The 21,878-nt window shown below is 43.1% G+C and overlaps 2 protein-coding genes across 6 annotated transcripts in view; one reads left to right on the top strand and one right to left on the bottom strand.

Annotated features, from left to right (window-relative positions):
* The window catches only part of znf385d (zinc finger protein 385D), a 179,583-nt gene that overhangs the window by 73,357 nt on the left and 84,348 nt on the right, over positions 1 to 21,878 (top strand). For all 3 annotated transcript variants that reach the window (XM_063199414.1, XM_063199413.1, XM_063199415.1), the window contains one exon: positions 7,496 to 7,641. In XM_063199414.1, coding sequence (XP_063055484.1) covers positions 7,496 to 7,641 — 146 coding nt within the window. The remainder of the gene's footprint in view (positions 1 to 7,495; positions 7,642 to 21,878) is intronic.
* LOC134448555 (sterile alpha motif domain-containing protein 3-like) lies at positions 11,029 to 19,315 on the bottom strand. Of its 3 annotated transcripts, XM_063198235.1 has the most exons (7): positions 19,284 to 19,315; positions 17,910 to 17,970; positions 17,214 to 17,285; positions 15,051 to 16,043; positions 14,766 to 14,927; positions 13,653 to 13,745; positions 11,029 to 11,674 (listed from the first exon to the last, which is right to left on the bottom strand). In XM_063198235.1, exons 4-7 carry the CDS (start codon positions 16,023 to 16,025, stop codon positions 11,357 to 11,359), a joined length of 1,548 nt encoding a protein of 515 aa, XP_063054305.1. In that variant the 5' UTR covers positions 16,026 to 16,043; positions 17,214 to 17,285; positions 17,910 to 17,970; positions 19,284 to 19,315; the 3' UTR covers positions 11,029 to 11,356. The 3 variants fall into 3 exon arrangements, with proteins under 3 accessions (XP_063054305.1, XP_063054304.1, XP_063054303.1); XM_063198234.1 differs by lacking the exon at positions 19,284 to 19,315 and having other exon boundaries at positions 17,910 to 18,834; XM_063198233.1 differs by lacking the exons at positions 17,214 to 17,285; positions 17,910 to 17,970; positions 19,284 to 19,315 and having other exon boundaries at positions 15,051 to 16,524.

Genomic DNA, 21,878 nt, shown 5'->3' with positions numbered 1-21,878 from the left:
CCCCCCCCCAACCCCCAACCAACTCTCATACACACACACACACCCCACCCTCCTCACCCCATACCCAGCCTCAACCATCCATCCACCTCTGTTGCCCACGGTGTTTCCTGAACAACATTTGTTAGTCAAGTTGGTTGGGTGGGTGAGTGGGTGGGTGATTAGTCTGCATCAGAGACAGGTGACTGTCACCATTTGAAAGGCTATGCTGTGTAGAAATTACAGTACATTCGCAATACAAAATCTTCCATTTTTTTTAGTGGACCTAGTCAAGGTGTTTGTTGTCAAGAGGGCGTCTTCATGTGACTATTTTCATTGTCAAGACTATATTGTCTAGAAAATACATTCACAGTATGTGATCTTCCCTTTTTTATAGACCTAGTCAAGGGAGGTGGTCGCTTTAGCTATAAAGTGCTGGGGGAAACACTGGCCATCCAGGAGTAAGCTTACTGGGGACAGGTTGACCTGTAGATGGACACTTTCCATCAGTTCTGTGTGGCTGCATTCCAGAGCACTTACGAACGCGCTTGTTTTATTACATTTAACTCTCCACAGCTCCGGCGAGACCCCGTTTTTTGAGAAGTTTGACAGTTGGGGATTTCAAGTGCCTCTCCACACTCACGTCTTTGAGTGTGTGTGGCATTTTTTGTTTCACATCAGGCTTGGATTTCCTCAACTAAAAATAATACAAGAGGCATTTCCAGTTAGACGGTTTATTTGCTAGCTGTGTGTACTGTATGTTTTTATTCGACTTGACGTGCGTGCCTGGTCTCAACAGAAGTTGTTTCGAAAATTGAAAGAGCGCTTGGAAGAACTGCAAATCCGTGTGGTCTGTATTGCCCTACAAAGCAAAAAGGTAGCAATTGCATTGTTGTTGAAAATGAGTTAGCCTACTATGATTTTAATGACACATACAGTTATTCTCAAAATAATATCCGTATCTTTAAAAAGGTGAGTAAATGCAGTAAAGTTACTAATAGATAGCCTACAGGTGTCATTTAGTGAAGAAAATCAAGACTTCAGGATCTTCTATTAGATGGTTTTCCACTACCGAAAGATTGAGTTAACCTGGTAAATTACTGAGCCAGGTTCTTAGAATACCTCCCAGGTCAGAGTAGACATTTTCATGTGAGATAAATGTACAAATCAACGTTTGAGTATAACATTTTTTCCCCCACAGTCATAGCTTATTTTTCACAAGGCATTTTTATAATGGAAATAGTCATGGATGATAAAATCCACGCTGCTGATTATAATAGGATCCCTTATGAGGAGTCAGATGTGGCCTACAGTGTCACGGGTCCTTATTTCACCCGCTCTCCCTCTGTCGTGAAAATCGAGCCGTTCATTTTTCCATAGACTTGCTCACAAACAAGCAAACACACAAACACACAAAAATACCTCATTGGCAGAGCTAACACACTTTATAGGCCTCTCTAGATGCACATACATCTCTCTCTCTATCTCTCTCTCCCTCTCTTTCTTTCTTTTTCTCTCTCTCTCTCTCCCTCTCTCTCTCTCTCTCTCTGTCTCTCTCACACACACACACACACACACACACACACACACACACACACACACACACACACACACACAGAAGTGCACATATTTACCTATGCGCGCACACACACCTTCCCCCCAACACACACACACACACACACACACACACACACACACACACACACACACACACACACACACACCCTCACCTACACACACAAACACACACACACACACACACACACACACACACACACACACACACACACACACACACACACACACACACATTCATCTACGCACACACAATGCGCACACAACAACTAGTGTGTGGTTGTGGTTGCTCAACAGTGAAGTGAAGAGCGAAAAACACCATAAATCACCAGATGATTAGTGTTGAGGTCCAGTCGCTCTGAAAGCCTGCAATCAGTCCGCAAAATGCACTGTAGCAAGAGCAAGAGACCTGAAACACGCTGTCTGCCCTTTCTCTCTCTCTCTCTCTCTCTCTCTCTCTCTCTCTCTCTCTCTCTCTCTCTCTCTCTCTCTCTCTCTCTCTCTCTCTCTCTCTTTCTCTCCCTCTCTCTCTCTCTCTCCCATTTTCTCTTTATTTCTCTCGCTTCATTATTTTGTGTCTGCTCTCCCACTCTCACCTGGTCTGCCACCTCCCCTCCGCCGTCGTGCTTTTCTCCTTCTCTCTCCATCTCTCTCTCTTTATATCTATCCCTTGATCTTTCTGCCTGTCTCTTTCTGTCCTGTTCTTTTCCATTGTCTGTAACTCCCAGTTGTATGTATTTCTATGTTTCTTTCTCTCCCTTCATCGTTCCTCTCTGTTCTGTTCTCCTACTCTCACCTGGCCTGCCCTCACCCCTCTCCCTGTCTTTTTCTTTCATTTTACCTTTACTGGTTGCTACACAGTTAAACAGTGCAGTGTTGTTTCAACACTAGAGAGTAGTCTGGGACCAAATACACTCTAGGCCAGTGGTGAGGAACCTGTGGCCTGGGGGCCATGCGGCCCTTGAGGCCGTCTTATCCGCCCGCCCCACATTTTTTCTGTGCGCCTGTACTGTATGTCTCTCCCTTCTTCTGTCTGGTTCTCTATCTATTTCTTGCTCACTGTCTTCTTCTTTGTCTTCTCCTCTCTCCACTCTCTTCTATTTCCACATGTTTTCCATCTATTTCCATCAGTAAACTCTCCACTCTATTTATCTCCTTCCGTTTGTTTGTCCATCTATCTCTTTCTCTCATTATCCTTCTTTCCTGCCCCCCTCCTCTATCTTCCCTTTCTTTCCCTCCTTCCGCACCCTCCCGATGTTCTCTCTCCCGCTACCCTCCGTCCCCCCTTCTTTCCCTCCTGTAGCCTCCAGTAGTCTTCACAGTAAACTCCCCATCCCCTTCTCGTTTTATTGCATTACATTACATGATTACATTACATTACATTACATTACATTCTCTTCCTCTCCTTCCCTTTCTTTCTTTACTTTCTTTCTCTGACTATCACTCTCTCCTGCCACCCTCCACTCTCCCCCTCTCTACCCTCTTTTCTTTCCCTCCAGTAGTCTTCACATGTTCTCTTCCTCTCCTTCCCTTTGTTTCTTCACTTTCTTTCTCTACCACTCCATCTCTCCTGCTACCTTCCGTCCCCCCTTCTTCCTTTCCCTCCTGTAGCCTCCGTATTAAACTCTCCCCAGGACGGGGCCTCTGGGGCCAGGCAAGGTGTTGCACATGTCAGCTTATTAGGGCCTTAACAAGGCAGTGCTGCTCGCCTTGCTCTGCTCTGCTCTGCGCTGCTCTCTCACTCGCCGGCCGGCCTGCCGTCCAAGTCGATATTTATGTGCTGGCTGTGTGAATGTGCTGTAAACCTTTTATGATTGAAGTTCAGCAGGAGGTTAGTCTTGGACGAACCAAAAAACACACACACACACACCCCAAAAAGTCCCTTGTGCGATGGCCCATTGCAGCTGCACTGCAGTATTGAATGGCTCTTGGAATTGTGTGTGTGTGCGTGCGTGCGTGCGTGCGTGCGTGCGTGCGTGCCTGTGTCTTATCCAGTACATGTGTATGCATGCACGCGTGTGCTCAGGCTGGGACTGGACTTTATTATGCCCAGCTTACTCCCCATCCAACAACCCCCAAACATGCCACAACCCACCCACACACCCAGCATCCATTCCAGCAGCTCTCTCCGTCACTCACTAATGCTTTGGCTGTTGTCTTGCTCTCTCCCTGTCTGTTTTCCTTGACAACCACAGAGGCGTAACTTGCAGGTTTGCCGCCTGGGGAGGGAGGGAGGGAGGGTGGGTGGTAGGGCAGGGCAGAGGTGCGGGGATGAAGCGACGGCCATGGGGCTGGGTTTCGGTGGGTGACTGGGTGGGTTAGGGGGTGGTATGCTGGTGGTGTTGGATGGGGAAGGAGAGAGGTGAGGTTGGGTGTCTGGGGTGGTCGAGCTGAAACATGCCTCCACTTGAGCACGCATGCATCCAGGCATCAAGCATTCCAAAGCATTGGTGTAACAACAGTGCTGTTCTCAGTTTTCGTGTTGCCCTCCACTCATCACCCTCTCTCTCTCTCTCTCTCTCTCTCTCTCTCTCTCTCTCCCCTTCTGTTCTTTTACAACTCGTTTATTCACCCTCCCATCGCCCGGGGTTCGGAGCGGCAGAGCCATTGTGCCGTTTTATTTGTCTCCGGAGCGGCTGTTTTGATACGCGGCAACGCCGCTTTTAAGCCCTGTGCTGGCATCGATTTTCTCCCTCCTTCCTCTCCCTCTCTCCCTCCTACCCTACCTCCCTCCCTCCCTGCCTTCCTCCCTGCCCTCCTCCCTCCCTGCCTCACAACCTCCCCTGCCCCCTTACCCAGCCCCCCACCGGCACTACTCTCTCCTTTTTTGGCAGTGTGCTCGGACAGGCAATTGTTATCCTATGGTTCTTATTAGTAGACCCTTCGGGAACTTGCGTACAGTGTGTTTGGAAGTGCGTCGGCATAAAGCGCACTTTCGTTCACCGACACCAGTACTAAAACCGCTCTCTGTCTCTCTGTTTCTCTCTCTCTCTCTCTCTCTCTCTCTCTCTCTCTCTCTCTCTCTCTCTCTCTCTCTCTCTCTCTCTCTCTCTCTCTCTCTCTTTCTTTCTCTCTCTCTACAGTATCTTCCATTCTCTCTGCTGTTTTTAATTCACCATGTAACTTCCTCCACCTCACTTCTCAACCTCCAGCCTCTCTCCTCCCCTCATCCCCCCACTCCTCCTCCAGATCTTACTTTATTGCCTCTTAATCATATGATAATAAAATCAAGGAACCCTATTTACTTTCCAGTTTTTTCCTCCCAAGTAGTACCGTTTGTGTGTTTTTCCTACCTTGTTTTTTTTTTCTCCCTACTGCTCGTTGTTCCACTGTCTCTCTGCATGCTATTCATCGTGTGTAATTATCAAGTCCTCCCCTGACGCTAATCACCATGCATGGGAGGGAGGGGGGGAGAAAAAAAAGGCTGACTCACGTGGCCGTCAGAAGATGAAAGACCAAACTTTTATTTACTTTATGATTTACTTTTTGATATATAATTATATAATTTTCGTCTGAAAAAAAAAATACTTCCTTCCAATTTTATCGGTTCGTTTTTTTGTACTTTTCTTTCCATTGGCAAGCAACTCTTTGTCATCAAACAGAAATCAAAACAAGCATTGTGCTCCTCGGAAATGCCACATGCAGTACTGATAGAGAGGGAGAGAGACAGACTCGGCAGGGGGAAAAGCAATTGCCAGCAATTCCCACAGATAATCACAACTTATTGATGTTGAAAAGCCCATGACAAAGGATGAGAATGTCACTCTGCTCTCATCTTGATGCCTGTTTGACATTTTGGTTTTCACCCCCCCATGCACGGCATTGTGTTCCCGCATCTTCTGTCTCTAGGGCAAAAGAAAACAACACACACACACACACACATGCACACACACACACACACACACACACACACACACACACACACACACACACACACACACACACACACACATGGACACACACGCACACACACACGTACAGGCACACGTCATGTACACACATGGACACACACACGCACACAGTCAGACGTGTTCATGCAAACTGACTTGGACTGTGTTAGCAGTTGTCTGGGGGTAGTTGAGTGCCCATAGTATATGGAGATTAGAATGAGGTGCACTGGTGTTGAAAACATACACTTAGTAGGAAAAGCAGTGCTGTGGTTTAAGTGAAGCACTTCAGCTTGCATTAGCATATTCATGAGAAATCCACCGTGTTTCACTAAAAAGCACCCCGGTGGATTTATGTTAAGCAGCGGTCCTTTTCTTTCCTTTCTTTTTTTTATTTTTTTATTTAAAAATCCATTTTTATTACAGTTGCCACAGGTTCTAAACAGAAAACATTTTTTTCTCTCTCTCAGCTGTTGTTTGTGTGCTGTTGTTGTGCTATTGTTCAGTACGATCAACAACGTATTATTAAGCGCTGTGCACTTAATGAGGTCATTAGCTATGCAAGGTTTTACAGGCCAATGCACTTCACCAATACATAATCACATTAAGTCCAGAGCTGCCCTCTCCAACCTGAGAAACAAACTTGCTAGTCGACCATTTCACTTATAAAAGGTGTACTTTTGGAAGTACAATGTACAGTATTAGTCTTTTTGCAATTGCTTACTCACATCTTTCACACTTTTGTTTTCAAAACTCTGCACACAAATTCAACTATTCACACAAATGACTTTTTTTTTGCAAAAGCATGCACAGATTTAAAGATGTTTTGTAGCATATCTGAGGACTTGTTTGAAATCAGAATACACTTTGGTTCCCATTTGATTTTTGTGTGTTGAGTGGAGAATTGTGGGTACTGATTTGCAAAAAGAAAGATGGTTTCTTGACAACGGTGGCGGTGGAAATGGTGTATGGCTTCGCTAACGTGAGAGGTAGTTGTGACATATGAGTGTCAATAGTAGTCATATATAACTTTGTTGTACATAAACAGTTGCAAAACTTCTGTGATGAGGTCATTAAATAGGCAAGGTTTTTTAGACCAATGCACTTCACCAAATACACAAACTCTTAAGTGCAAAGTTGCCCTCTCCTACCTGAAAAACTAACTTGCCACTCGACCGATTTACACCACTTGTGTGTAAAAGGGTGTACTTTTTTTCAAAAGTACATTGTATTAATCGGCTGATTAAGTACATCATTCTCCATATCCATTAATGGGGTCTTTGCCCCTCTGCTCTTCGCCCTCTGGATCGCCAGTATAATTAGCCGTGGTGTTCCAGGTACAAGACCCCTTGATGGATGTAATTATAGAGATGCATTATGGATGCATCGACGAGGCATGCTGATGACTGCATTATTTATGAGTATTTCGCAATACTCTCTAAACATTATGGTCCAAATGTTTAATACACTGTGTGTGTGCATAATGCTATTTCCCAGTGCACAAGGCATTGACAGTAAATGTACACAAGCACTTACAGGAGCATATGCTGTAGTGAAGCACTATGTTACTCTTGGCCATAATGGCATCAATTATCTGGTAAAGCATTATGCATTTATGATATTGTAAATGATTTTATGATTTCACGAGTCGTAAAATTATTAATGGTTTTGTAACACAGTGGGAGAGTTGTATTTGTGGGAATACGGCCTTCTCTTTGTTATGAACGAACAAATTGCTTAAACTAATTTATTTCATAAAATAACTTATTTTAAGCAAAATATGTCTTCCTGTGTGGCTCTCTGTCTTATACAAGCATGTCTCTGTATGTCCTCTCTGTTTGTGTGTGTGTGTGCATGTGTGTGTGTGTGTGTGCGCGCTTGTGTGTGTGTGTGTGTGTGTGTGTGTGTGTGTGTGTGTGTGTGTGTGTGTGTGTGTGTGTGTGTGTGTGTGTGTGTGTGTGTGTGTGTGTGTGTGTACATGCTTGTGTATGCGTGCGTGTGTGTATGTGCGTGTCTGTGTGTGTGTCTGTGTGTATGTCTCTGCGTGGCTGCTGCAGGTAATGCATGCCAGGGCCCCCTGCTGCCCACCCTGATGCGGCCCCCTCTGCCCGGCCTGCAGCCTGCTGCCCTGGGCATCAAGCAGTTCCTGCCCTTCCCCCTGGAGCCCGCCTCCGGGGTCAGCCTCTTCCCCGGCTTCAGCACGGTAAGAGTCCCACACACCTCCAGCCAAACCAGACAGCCAAACGCATTACTCTCCTGCTCTTGTTCCACAACTCTCCAGCCACACACTCAGTACAGTACACACACTTTTCTCTCTTGCCGTGTTCTGTCTCTGTCTTTAGTTTTGTCCGTCGGCCTCTCTGTCCTATGTTTTTATCTTTCAGGCCCTTTTCTCTAATTTACTGTAATCTCTCTTTCTTACTCATACAGTACACATTGGCATAAGCACACTCACACAAACGCTGCTCACTCACGTACTCGGTCTCTGCTTTTCCCAGTTTTACTCACACATTCTCTTAAATACATACTCATGTGAACGTGTACACACGCACACGCACACACACACACACACACACACACACACACACACACACACACACACACACACACACACACACACACATATTGTACACAAGTACTGGTTCTTCATCTGCATAATACAGACTGCCCACCAGAATACAACTTCACCTCAGCATTACCGCTACTACCTAGACGAAAGAAGAATGAATAATGAAGATGAAATTTCGCTGAGCGGAAATGGCTTTTACACTTTCAAAGTATTGTCTCAGTAAATTACGTCAGCTCCACATGCTGCTAACTTCATAGCGAAGCTTCAGCAGAGCACATACACTACATCAAGTCAAGTCAAGTGTGCTTTACTGTCAAATTCTTCTATATAACTCACGTTACTCAGAGGATTTGAACTTGCATTACGCCAGGCTCCAGCTGTGCAATTTAAACTATACTAAGCACAGAACATAACTCACACACACGCACGCACGCACGCATGCATGCACGTACACGTACACACACACACACACACACACACACACACACACACACACACACACACACACACACACACACACACACACACACGTAGTACAATTGCGCAGTGTTTGGTAGCAGGTGGGGAGGTAGATTGAAAGTGAAGCGTTTAATATGAAATGGGCAGTAAGATTGATCCTTTCACGCTCTTTTCATCAAATATGGGATTTCTAAGATGTTATATGCTATATAGTGTTACTTGTCCTGTCCTGCACTTTGATGTCAGTCTGTAAAAGTCAGTCCTGTGAATGTCTATGTCCTTCATGGGATAGAGAGAGATTTCAATTTCCTTGTATGACCTGTGCATATGAAGAGACTGACAATAAAAGCTGACTTGACTTGACTGTACTTGATATTTAAAGAAAAAGAGGTGTGGATATTGACATAGGTAGTGTGAAGTGCAGTTTGAAGTGCCTGCACTGTAAAACCTGAGAAGTTAATTTAACTCAAATAATACAAGGAAACGCGTTGCCTTGAATCGTTTGAGTTTGATAACTTCATTGAATCAAGTTAGCTTTAACTCAAATCATTTGAGAAAACCACTTCACCTTCACTATACACAGTAGAGTCATTACCACTTGTGTATTTTGCTTAATGTTAACTTGTACGATTTACACTATGACCACTTATACAACTGAAGTTATTACTACTCAGACGTTAATAATATAACTACTCAAACTATTTGAGGAAACATGTTGCCTTGAACTATTTAAGGTATGAAAACTTGACAGGAAACCATGATCAATAAAATTGTTTTATTGAAACATTAAGCATAACAAAAAATGAAACGAATCACTATATTTTACAAAAATATACAATGAATATAATACCCTATGTAAGTAGCCTAACAAAATATCTTTGGTGACCTGATTTTATTTTTTGCTGGTTGCTCAAATGTCTTGGGGGAACCAAAAAGTCATTCCCAATTTTCCTTTTCACAACAGGGTTGGAGCAAGCAAAATGAAAACATGAAACTTTAGGGCAATACAAATTATCATTCTTGGGCACCCACTTGTACCGTAGATAGACCTGTACAACACTGTTTACTGATGACATTTTTTAAACAAACAAAAACTTAGGTGCAGGGCATAGATCAGGCCAAATAAAAGAACAAGAGCGGCTGCCCAATATTTGTGTAGCAGCAACAGCCTTTTCAAGGGTATTTGGTTAACATCTATAAAAGATTATCACTTCAAAATATTTTGCCAGATGCATGGCACCATGTATAAAAACAGCTGGGACCCCTCAAGCCAATTCACTGCAGTAGTACCACCATGTCGATCTTTCATACAAGGATCAGTTTTCATACATGAAAATACTTGAAGGGGTAAAGTTCTCTGGTGCGGATTAGGAAATACCCTTTAAATGATCATTTCCACCACAATAATGAGCTGAGCGAACACCATCTTGGTGCACAAATTGCAAGATATGTATACAGTCAATCCGGAAAGTATTCACAGCGCTTCATTTTATTATCTTACAGCCTTATTTCAAATGCTACAAATGAATCTCTTGTCAAAATCCTTCACAAAAAATTCCGTTATGACCATGTGAAAAAAAGTCGTCTTGACAGTACATTCATTTTTTTAAATTTCGAAATGAAAAGGGATTAAAAGGGAGGTCATCGGTGTGTGTTTCAACCTTTCAGTACATTGAAATGGCTGAAATAGACGGATGTGAGTTTTGAATGAAATCCTATGGGGAGTATCATGATATGCTTCTGTAGTCACAGTGCATGTTGACATGCATGCTTCTTTAGGTGTAATTCAGATTTCTAATGTTGACGGCATTCATACATCCCCAAACGATGTCGGTCCCACTACCATGCTTGACTAGCCAGATGATGCACTTTTTTTGTAAAATTCACTTGTTTATCACCACACATGCTTGACACCATCCAAAGCCAATTTGTTTATCTTGGTCTGATCAGACCACACGGCATGGTTCCAGTGATCCATATCCTTGGTCTGTTCATCTCTCTTGAGACGAAGATAAACAAATTTGCTTTAGATGGCGTCAAGCATGTGTGGAGGTAAACAAGTGAGTTTTACACAAAAAGTGCATCATCTGACTAGTCAAGCATGGTTGTGGGACTGACATGGTTTGGCGATGTATGGATGCAGTCAACATTGGAAATCTGAATTACACCTAAAGAAGCATGCATGTCAACATGCTCTGTGACTACATAAGCAGATCATGATACTCTCCATAGGATTTCATTCAAAACTCACAACCATCTATTTTAACCAGGTGCAGACTCAAAATGTACAATTTCAATGTACTGAAGGGTTGAAACACAAACCGATGACCTCCCTTTTAATCCCTTTTCATTTCGAAATGGAAGTAGTTGCTGCCAAAGGTGGTTCTACAAAGTATTAAGCAAAGGCTGTGAATACTTTTGTAAATATGATTTCTTAGTTTAGAAAATTTATTAAAAAAAAAAAAAAGTCAAGACAACTTGTTTTCCACATGGTCATAACGGAATTTTTTGTGTAGGATTTTGACAACAGATTCATTTGTAACATTTGGAATAAGGCTGTAAGATAATAAAATGTGAAAAAAGTGAAGCGCTGTGAATACTTTCCGGATTGACTGTACGTATACCAGCCCAAACTTTTTCATCCCTAATTTTCATTTTCACAACAGGGTTGGAACATCAGGCAAAATTAATCATGAAACATTTTTCTTAGGCACCCACTTGTACCGTATAGACCTGTACAACACTGTTTACTGATGACATTTTTTAAACAAACAAAAACTTAGGTGCAGGGCATAGATCAGGCCAAATAAAACAACAAGAGCGGCTGCCCAATATTTAAGCGACAGTGAAAGTTCTGCACACGTTTTGATAGATGAAAGATTCATCCTGTTCAAACACCAAGTTCTAACTCATTCTTGAGTGACAGCAATTTTGGCTTAATCTGACACCTTCCATCATCGAGGTTCAGGAGGACAACCTGAATAAACTCAAAGAAACCCTTAAGCTTTGCAGGGTACTCTAGGTGCAGGGCATAGATCAGACCAAACAAAAGAACAAGTGCGTCTACCCAATATTTGTGTGAAAGAACCACCTGGTCCTCCAGAATGACTGTAACGTGCTGCGGGTTGAACGGTACTGCGGATGGATTGTCTTCGGTAAGTGCAAGGAGTGTGACAGCTCCTGTTTGGGATTCCTCGAAGTCGACTTCCTAACAATTACAAACAAAGCAACGGAACGCAAAAAGGTAAGTATATGTATACCAGTCCAAACAATTGATGAGACTTAATTGATTTAATCCAATAGAAAGCCTACATACAAAAACCTATTAACATTATGCTGTGTTTGATGGAGAATAGACTGTTGTACAATTATTTTGGTGAATTCCATGGAACAAAGACGTTGTAAATCAGTTCTCAGAAACAGTGCAGCACAACAATCTAGTAGATTACAGAGTACACACACACACACACACAGGAATCACAACCTAAGGAATGAATAGCTTACATTTAAATTTGTAAACATAGCATTCACTACTTTTCTCAACATTGTCTTTTGTTCTCTTTAATTAAATAATGGATACATTTGTTTAATGTTTTCCAGTTGCAGTACCAAGTGCAGCAACCTCAATGCAGGGGGAAAACTATTCAAGAATTTTGAGCAATTTTATACACAAAAAAATTCCCCAGTAAGGCCACTACTATTATCCCAAAAATGCCACAGTATGTGTAATTACACTGCTCAAAAGTAAAGAGAGCACCATAATGTTTAGCTTTTCCAGATTAACCATACTTCAGTAAATGTAACAGGGAACAGGTAGAAATGAGAAACAATAACCAAAACATGCCCTTAAAAAAGTTATTATGCTGTTGGTGTCCACAGCCCCTTTTGCTTTTTCATCCTTTCTGATGGTTTCTGTGGTCACAATTGCTTTCTTGTAGTGGTGCCCTGGAGGTCCATCGCCCACTGAAGTCACACAGGTGGGGCTGCTCATTCAGGAGGTCATATCAAGGTGAGGTGTGGCAAGAGGGTTTCTCCCAGCAGTGTCCAGAGTTTACAAGTGATACCATGGCACAGATTAGTATAATAGGAGATGTTAGATGCCAGCCATAGGAGAGTTTCCAACCTGGCATCAGATCGCCATCTTCTTTGTACTAGGTGGCTCAGGAAGCACAGAGCCCCCACAAAATGAGCTTTGCAAGTGACTGTTGTTCAAACGTCTGCCCAAATGATTAGGAATAGACTACATGAGGTGGGTACGAGACCCGATGCTTGGGGCCTTTGGTTACAGCCCATCACAGTGGAGCGTCATTTGCACATGTCAAAATTGGCATGTTTACCACTGGTGACCTTCACTGACCACAGATGAGAGCCAGTACACAATGAGGACATGAAAGCAACATGACAGAGTCTGGAGATGCCATGGAGAATGTCATGCTGCCTGCAACCTCATTTATGAGGAGCACTGTGCACCAGTGTCGTACATGACATTTTTCATGTTCTCTAGCACCATACTTCACAGTAACTAGCTGTAACCATAGCTGCCACTTATGGAGTATCTTCCTGATCATAAGGGCATGTTCCCTGGTATCACCTGTGAGCTCTAGACTCTGGACACTGCTGGGAGACACCACAAACATTCTTGCCACGCCTCACCTTGATGTGGCATCTTGGATGAGCAGCACTACCTCAGCGACTTCAGTGGGTGATTAACACTGCCTTATGGTACCGGCAGGTGCGAAAGAGTCAGAATGCAAAACTGACCCAAAAAAAAAGCTGAAAACCTAACGAGAACCAACACAAACTTGATCCAGTCAGCTGATCATACGACAAGTACACAGGTCTAGTGGTTACTAAGAGTAGTTACCCGTGTTGGAAGGAAACTTTTGCAAGGTCAAAAGTAAAAGTAAAAAAAGAAAAACACAATTGATTCAACCAGTGCTGCTTCCTAACTGGACAGGCTGATTTCATAGAGGTATGATTACCTTGTAAAAGCAATGCATTATTTTGATGCTCCCTTTCATTTCTTGAACAGTGAATATCCACATTGAGATTGTATAGAGGATGCGTGTATGCATGCGGATACACACACGTGTACATAGATTGTCAAGTCAAAAATTGCAGCATGATGGTAAGAACGACATAAAAGCAGGAGGTCTGAAAGTGCTGTTAATGAATGAACGGCATACCTTGCAGCTCTTGAAAATCTCCGACGCATCTTCTTTGAGATACAGGGCCAGGCCAAACAGGACAGCAGTTCTGGTTGCCTGGATGTCATTATCCTGTTGAGTGTTATGACAAAGAGCTTTGTAAGGTTCTACAACTACACCAACTATACTCCTGATCAAACGGATGTTTTTTTTCAGGACAGTGAAAAGCAGTATTGTTCTACTGAATAACCCCAGTTAGTACCACAGTGATGGGGGCTCTCTTCATCATAAGGGGTGCCCACTGCAACACCTAAACATTAGCCTAACCTGCTACGACACCACAGCATTTTTTAGACAGATGTGGCAACAACCTTCACTCACTCCTTGATGTATGACATCTGTCGCTGTGGTTGTATGATCTTAAACAAACGGTGCAGCATACTTCCACAATGAAATGTGAAATCCATACCACCCTGTGCCTTTTGCTTGCTCCCAGCCAGACACAATGTTACTCCTATTAGAATGTATGAAGCTAGCCTGAGATCAAACCCTTCCTTCTAATACATTAATATGACCAGTTACACACAGTTTCTATGCTACAAAAATGGCCCAATAATGAAAGGCGTAGAAACACCTTGTGTGCACGCAGCCAGGGGTGTTCACAAATGAGAAACCAATGTACTATAGTGGCCATTGTAGCATAGAAAATATAGGCCTACATGTTTTGTGTGGCTTGGTTCAATGTAAATAGAGAAAAGGTACAATAGTTTGGTCAGACCTAACTTCAGCCTTCAAAAATGAAAAATGAAAAATGCCAGCGGCCATGCTGAGCCTAGCTACATACTAAAAGGAGTAACATTATGTCTGGCAGACTGAGAGCACGCACAAAGCTGAAAGAGGTATCAGCTTGTCTCAACTCAGAGAAGACATTTAATTATGGAAGTACGGTGGACTGTTCCTTTAATGAGTCTTCACACTTTACTTAATATGCAAGTCCTTGGTCAATAAAATTACCTAACAACTCATCTATGTTCTGTTATCTGAGCATCTTCACAGACCACACATTTATACAGAGATGCAAAACGTATAAATATGGTCATGGATGTAATTACAAAACTTGTTTGATGCCTATCCTATATTCATGACACTTACCTGTTTACTGTAATCAGAAAGAAGCGCAGCCATTTTCTTGCCCAAGGTTCCCGTCTGCTTCTCTTTGTAGAGGTTCAGGAGCTGTGGAGTGTATTTGTCCAGTGCCGCGAAGAAGTTGAAGGGGAGGTTTTGGTTCGTGATGCGATGGACCTCCTTGTAAAGCTGTGGAAACAACAAGACAAACAAGACAAAAAATAAACAAAAACAAAACATAGAATTTTGAAATGCCTGTATAACTGTTACATATACATATATACAGTAACTAACAATCAGCTTTCAACTTACCTGGGCTTCACAGAAGAGGGCAGGCCACCGCTCCCTCAGCTCTGCAATAGGCCTTGGACTGTTGATTATTTCCTCACGTCTCAACGCGAATGTTCTCTGCATGAGCAAGAAGATGAGTGGTCCATCTCTTTCGGCAGGAGCTTTCTGAAACTCACTATGGAGTTCATTTCTTTGAGCCTCCAAGCTGTCCTTGCTTTCACCGGCGGGATAATTTGGTAGGTAATTAATCTCTCCCCGTCTGGGGCGCTTGATTTGAGAGTGGGCTGATGGAGCAGTGGGGTGAAGTCGACTACGCTTTCCTGCATTCACTGACACCTCTTTCAGGCCTGCTCTGCTAAGTTTCGTACGGTAGTTGCCCATCTTAAAGAAAAGGCTGTTTTTCCAGGCATCATATCCTGTTCCGGTCTTCTCTTTCAGACACGGATGCTTTTTCACTAAAGCCTCAGCAGCTTGGCGAATTTGTTTGCCACTTGGGTACCCAGCATATTTATACATCTCTATAGCCATTGCCTCCAATATGTTGTGTTTCTGATCTTTAGTTAGCTTCAGGGGCTTTGCTTCCTTCTCATAGGCTGTATTGCCCTGACTCAGAATATATTCAACCTCATAGGTAAACGATGGCACAGTGAAGTACTCTGGCCAGACCTCAGTCCTACAGCTTCTCTCCGGTGAGGAAAGAATAACGGTGTCATCTGTACTGATGGAGCTGACATCTAAGTCTACGGGGCTGAGATTCAATTCTATGACGTGAATCACTTTGACAGTTGCAATGGATGGGAGGCTATCAATGCTGACGAGGTTGCAAAATGCATTAAAATCTGGGTCTTCATACTGAAGTCTGAAGTCGTACACAAGCCCAAATCTTGTTTTAATTTCTGAAACTAGTTCGTCAACTGTACTGGGTCGAGATGGCAAGACAAGAATTTCAGCGTTGTCATCAGCCAAAATGACGCGCAACTTCAGGGGTGAGGCCATCGGTACAACAGGAATTGCCTTGAACAAACAAACACAAGCAAACAATATTATGAGACAAAAATGCAAAAAATGTGCTGGTGCATACATTGCCCACAAATCTCTGTCTCACACTATAGCCTTCAAAAACAATCACACCTCATGTCTCTGACGCACGCGCCCATGCGCATGCGCGCATGCACACACACACACACTAGCAATCTTCATCAGAGACGGGGATGAAATGTTTAGGTGTAAGAATGAGTCTATCAGACACTCTATAAGCATACAATGGTGTCTGATCTTTCAGTTCACGGACATAGCGAACAACATGGCTATTTCCATCAGTAACAGTCAATTCGAATGACCGTAAATGCTCAACATACCATGCATCATAATCCTTCAGCACAACAGTGATTTCATTTGCAAGCAGTAGTATGTTCGTAATTTCTTTAAATTCTGGCAAGGAGTTTTGAACACCAGTGCAGACAAACATGCCAACCGCAAATGATGTTCCATCAATGTTTACTCGATTTGTACTAAGGACAGTCAAGTCGTCCACAGTCTGTGAAACACTGGCTTGTACCTCAGGCGGTAAGGTGTCAATGAAGGCTGATTTGACTTGAGACATTTCAATTGGTGGTTTGAAAAATTTGGGTGATGATAAGTGGTATGTCATCATCAGTTGATGTCTCTCTGCACATGTTTTTAAGACATTTTTGAAGTTGTTAGCCTCATGTATGATCCTTTTAAAAATCCTGTGTTTCCCCTCAAATCTCATTGTCCATAGATGGACAAGGGGCCCAAAGCATCGAATGAGGTGAGGATAATGCTCCAGGAAATGGTGTTTTGGCCTCAACATTAAATTAGGAAACACCTCCTGGAGTATCTGTCTGTGCTCTGAGATTTTGCAGGACATGTACTGCAATGTTTCTTCTGTGAATTTGTGACACATGGCAAGATCTACCACATCTTTTAATGCCATTAGTATTTCCCAAAACCTGTCCCCATCTGGAATTTTGGAACCAATAATTACAGGAAGTAATCGCAAAAGAGCATGATTCTCATGCCCATTACCCCCAATTGTTCCTCGAGATGAAAAACTTGCAGTAACTGGATGAGGACGGTCTACTTTGTCATTGTGCTGATAAGGAAATGTCTTAATTGTCTGATTTAGATCGTTAAGAGTGAAGTGTTTCACTGAAATCATACCTTGCAAGCAAAGGGCCAACTCCACAGGCACTACACCTTCCAGGAGGTCATGCAGCAGGTCTGGTGGAAACCCTGTGATGGTGTGGAAATACACAAGCTCATCAGACAAAACACAAGTGCCTTTGACACCATATGTTTCCCCAACATTTTCATTTTCCTGAATCTGTTGTGTGAGGTGGTCATGTTGGTCTATTGACCTCATCTGGCAAGCATCAGTGGTTGCATCCAATGTCTGTACATCAGTTTTGGAGTAAAGACAAAAACGACAACTATAGACAGACCTAAAACTTTGGTTAAAACCAGCCATCCCATGAGCCGCGAGGTTGTCTGACACAACAGAGAAAACTGTCCCTTTTATGGAGTCACCTAAAGTTTCAATGTAGACGCCATCCTGTTCAAGAATCTTTAAATCATTCAGCAGTGGTGCAAAAACTTTTGCATATCCAAATCTTTGGACATCTTTTGAATTGCACAACATTGCAAGCTGAATGGTGTGTAGGGCAGAGCGATATTTAACTGGCAAGTTTGCCAGGGACCAGTACACTGCACACATTTTGTAATATCCCCTTGACGTGCCAAGAGGACAAGCAATTTCTAGGTCGTCTGCATACAGAATCAAGGCAAACTTAACACCTCCTTCCGCAAAGAGTATATTGCCCTGATAATAAGAGCCATCAACATGTGATGCAAACTCACCAGGATTTGCGGTTCTTGGTTGAAATGCAATGTCTGCAATATCCGGCTTTTTCATCAATTCCTGTAAGGACGAGAGAAGAGGCACATAAACACATTTTCTTTGGGTACCATCAATAAGGTACTCAATGGGTTTGATATGTGGAAACCTCTGCTGTACATATGACTTTCTCCTCTTGGCTGTTGACAGCAGACCTTCACTTTTCACTGATCTGTGTAAGATGTTACACTCTGAAACTGCTTGCACAATTGAAGTGACAATTGTGTCAGTAACAGGGCAATTGTGCTTTTTCAGACTGTCACCAATTACTTTCTTCAGGATGGGTTCAGAGAGAGTAAAGAGCTGATCAATGTGCTCAACAATTTCTTGTGTTGCTCTATTACTAACATGAAGAATCGATTCCATCTTCAAAAAGAAGGCAGCCAAATTATATTCCAATTTCTGATCCAATGCATCAGTGTCATCTACTTCGTAGTGAAAGGGTTCCTCCTCATCGAATTCATCAGACCCTTCCTCACTGACACAATTTTGAGGAGGGTCAGACGAAATCGGCTGAACCAGCTCAGGTGCATAGTCTGAAGAATTACTATGTTCCCTGTGTTTGTGCGATCGAAATGTAGAATGCACATTTGAGGTAAATGTGCAGTCTTTGAATGGACACGGGACTATTTGTTTTTGTTGTAAATGTCTACCGAGGTGGAGAAACATGTCACGTTCAACAAACGGCTGTCTAAATTCACAAAGTGGGCATTTGAAAACCCTACTGCCAACTTCCCTCCCAGACCTCGGCGTTGCATGATCGTGCACTCGAGACATATGAACCTTTAGCGAATTGAAGGTTCTGAAATTGCACATGCAATGGTAAAAGGGGCATGGTAATGGGCATGTTGCAGAGTACTGGCCATGTAATAGTCTGTAATGACTCATTAACCGCACTTTAACTTCAGTAGAAAAACCACACAACTTGCATTTCCACATTTTGGAATAGCTTGCAACAGCTTTTCAACGACAACACGGGCCTCAGGACAAATGTTTAGTAATACTACTGTGACCACCGTACACAATAAGTAGTTCTACATCCATATAATGTAGGCATGTCGTGTGGAAAGCCCGACATATATCTAAATGCTTTCATATTACACGACGACGAAAAGGTTTGCTAGTTAGATAACCTCGGCGCGAGACATGTGGCTAGCATACATTGAAGCAAACTGGTTAACTGGCCACCACGCTTCGACAATATCATGACCACAACACGATGGAAACAAAATCAGACTACATGTTGCCGGCATTCCCGTGTCAGATACATGTTTGAAATTAAGCCATGAAACAGTAGTTCCTCATAAATTCACATTGCATATCGAAAGACCACAAACCTGAGACTGATACTTCGAGCTCAACTGGCGGCGGCAGTGTGGTCGTCGTCGATTGGTACTGTGAGTGACGTGTCGAGTCTTTCTGGCTTGCTCGCGCTCTGTCCACTTCGAAAGAGCTGCAATCCCATTGGCTGTTGATGCATGCACCTGTCTCGAGGGGTTGTTTGGCGTTGACGTTGATCCAGGCTATTGCAATGAGCACATTTTCAACTCGCCAGTCGAATAATGATTGCAATTATGCAAGAGGTTCTTCAAATTATGCAAAGCATAAATACACACTGCATTGCAGTGTATTAGACTACCAGTCAGACCATCGTGACACAGTTGTCAAATTTTGTCTTCATTTTTGCTCTTAAATGCAGTGTTTTGCATTGCTAGAAAGTCTGCTGAACGCCTCACCTCGCAAAATGTCTGTAGTAGGCCTAAACAGGTGTCAAAAATAGAAGCAGAAGGGCTAGAACTATGCTAATGTTTTCTGCTTTTATATGTGATGTCACTCCAACCATGATCCATAATTCATTATGCCAACTTGAGTCTTATGAGTGACTATGTCATCAATGATGTTATAGTCACTTATAAGAAACAAGTAAATGGACTGCAAAATCAAAATGAGTGCACTTCACTTTCAATAGTTAAGTAATCTTCACTTTCGGCTGCTTTTAAGTGATGTTAACATGAATCAATTTTTGAGATAGATCATCAGGTTTTACAGTGTGTTATACTGTGCAGAAATAGATACAGTGTGGGGAGGCAGAGCATAAGGGTTCGCGTTGTGTTAGAGTTGGCCAAAAATATGCTATCCAGGCTGCCCTCTGTCAGGGCTGTCAATACTGAGGCCATTTGCGGGGAAACCCATAAAACACTGGCATAGCTCTGTATTTTGAGTAGACAAACAAGTTGTCAATATCATTCACTGGCGTGTGTGTGTGTGTGTGTGTGTGTGTGTGTGTGTGTGTGTGTGTGTGTGTGTGTGTGTGTGTGTGTGTGTGTGTGTGTGTGTGTGTGTGTGTGTGTGTGCATGCACATATGTGTGTATGCTTGCATATTAAGTGTATGTCTGTGTCTGTGTGTGTGTGCATACAGTGTGTGTTTGTGTGAGTGTGTGTGCACTTGTCCATGCGTGCCTGTGTGTATTATTAATAAGTTAGAGCTGTATACTGTATTTCAAGAAATACTACCAACTTTTGGCCAATATCATCCGATGCTGGCACCTGGGGCTCTCCTAAAACAAAAACAACAACAAAAAAAGAAGAAGAAGAAAAAAATGACAATCCGAGTAGACGTAGCCTACAACCGACAACAAAATAAACACTTTGCCCCGGCGCCGCACTGTTGTTACACCAGCCACGTACGTACCCTTGCTCGTAGGCTCACGGCTCTCTGTCAACTCCAGAGCGCCGCTCACCAATCATAGCAGCTGCCCGCTCCGCTCTGCTCCGCTCTGCTCCCCTCTGCTCCCCTCTGCTCCCCTCGCCCTGCTGCCTGCCCTGCACTGCACTGCACTGCACTGCACTCCACCGAGTCATGAGGCATCACGCCGCACAGATGTTCCTGGCTGGGCTGGAGGCGAGTCACGCAGTCGCGGAGTCTAATCTGCGCAGAACGAGAAAGTAGCCCTGTGTGGTCTAACAACAAAACGCAAGCAGCAGCAGCAGCAGTATGTGTCCACTGCAGATCCAGAGGTTGAATCACGTTTTTGGTAAAAGGTCAACAGACCTACGTCGTTTGCAAACCCTCCATAAAAGCAAACCGGTTTCCAGCCAATGAAACGACTGAGTGATGGGCCAACACACATACCGTAGCAGTGTGTAATAGAGTCACTGCAGACGGCTAAAAAACCCGAAAGGACATACAAGTACCGCCACCGACTAGCTTTGGGTAATATTTGAACAAGAAAATGCCTTTCAAAACTCCATATTTGAACCATATTGTAGCCATATTTTCTTTCTAATCCAAAGAGCAGCTTTGTGTGGTCTAACAACAGCAACAGCAGCAACAGCTGTGGCAGTAGTGGCTCCATATCCAGTCCAGTGATGATCAGAAGAGTCAATCCCGGGTTCAGAAAGTACCAATCCATGCCATGTTTTTCAAGCACAAGTGATGTCACCGAGTTGAGAGTTGGTTGAGAGTTGGATCGAGTTTGTGGTACAACAAGTAAAAGAACATAGGGTAACTACCGCCACTTACTTGTGTCACAATAAAAACCTAACATACATATAGTGTAGGTATTTACCTGAGTACTTCTCATGGTTAGCTGTGTGGGTGAGAGCTGGTTGGATCAAATTTCTGGCTTTTTAAAAAAAAAATCGCTGAACCAATTGATACAGAGGAAAAAGCATTGAATAATGTTAACAAAAAGTAAAAGAAAAGAACAGTTCTGTCAGAACCATTTCAGTCAAGAAACACAAGAGAAGAATATAAATGCAATTTCTTTTATTGAAATTATGAATTACATTTGGCGGTATAGCTCTGTTCGGAGGAACCCCCCTATTTCCATGAGCAGAATGGAAAAGCATTTAGTCAGGGGGCAGCAGCAGTTTAGGGAATTCTCACCCCAGCAGGACAGGGCGAGAGATAACCCCCCATGAACAGAGC

Source organism: Engraulis encrasicolus, chromosome 5, assembly GCF_034702125.1.
Source record: "Engraulis encrasicolus isolate BLACKSEA-1 chromosome 5, IST_EnEncr_1.0, whole genome shotgun sequence".
Classification (NCBI taxonomy): domain Eukaryota; kingdom Metazoa; phylum Chordata; class Actinopteri; order Clupeiformes; family Engraulidae; genus Engraulis; species Engraulis encrasicolus.
The sequence above is the reverse complement of the archived record's forward strand: the minus strand, read 5'-3'. Positions and strand labels throughout refer to the sequence as shown.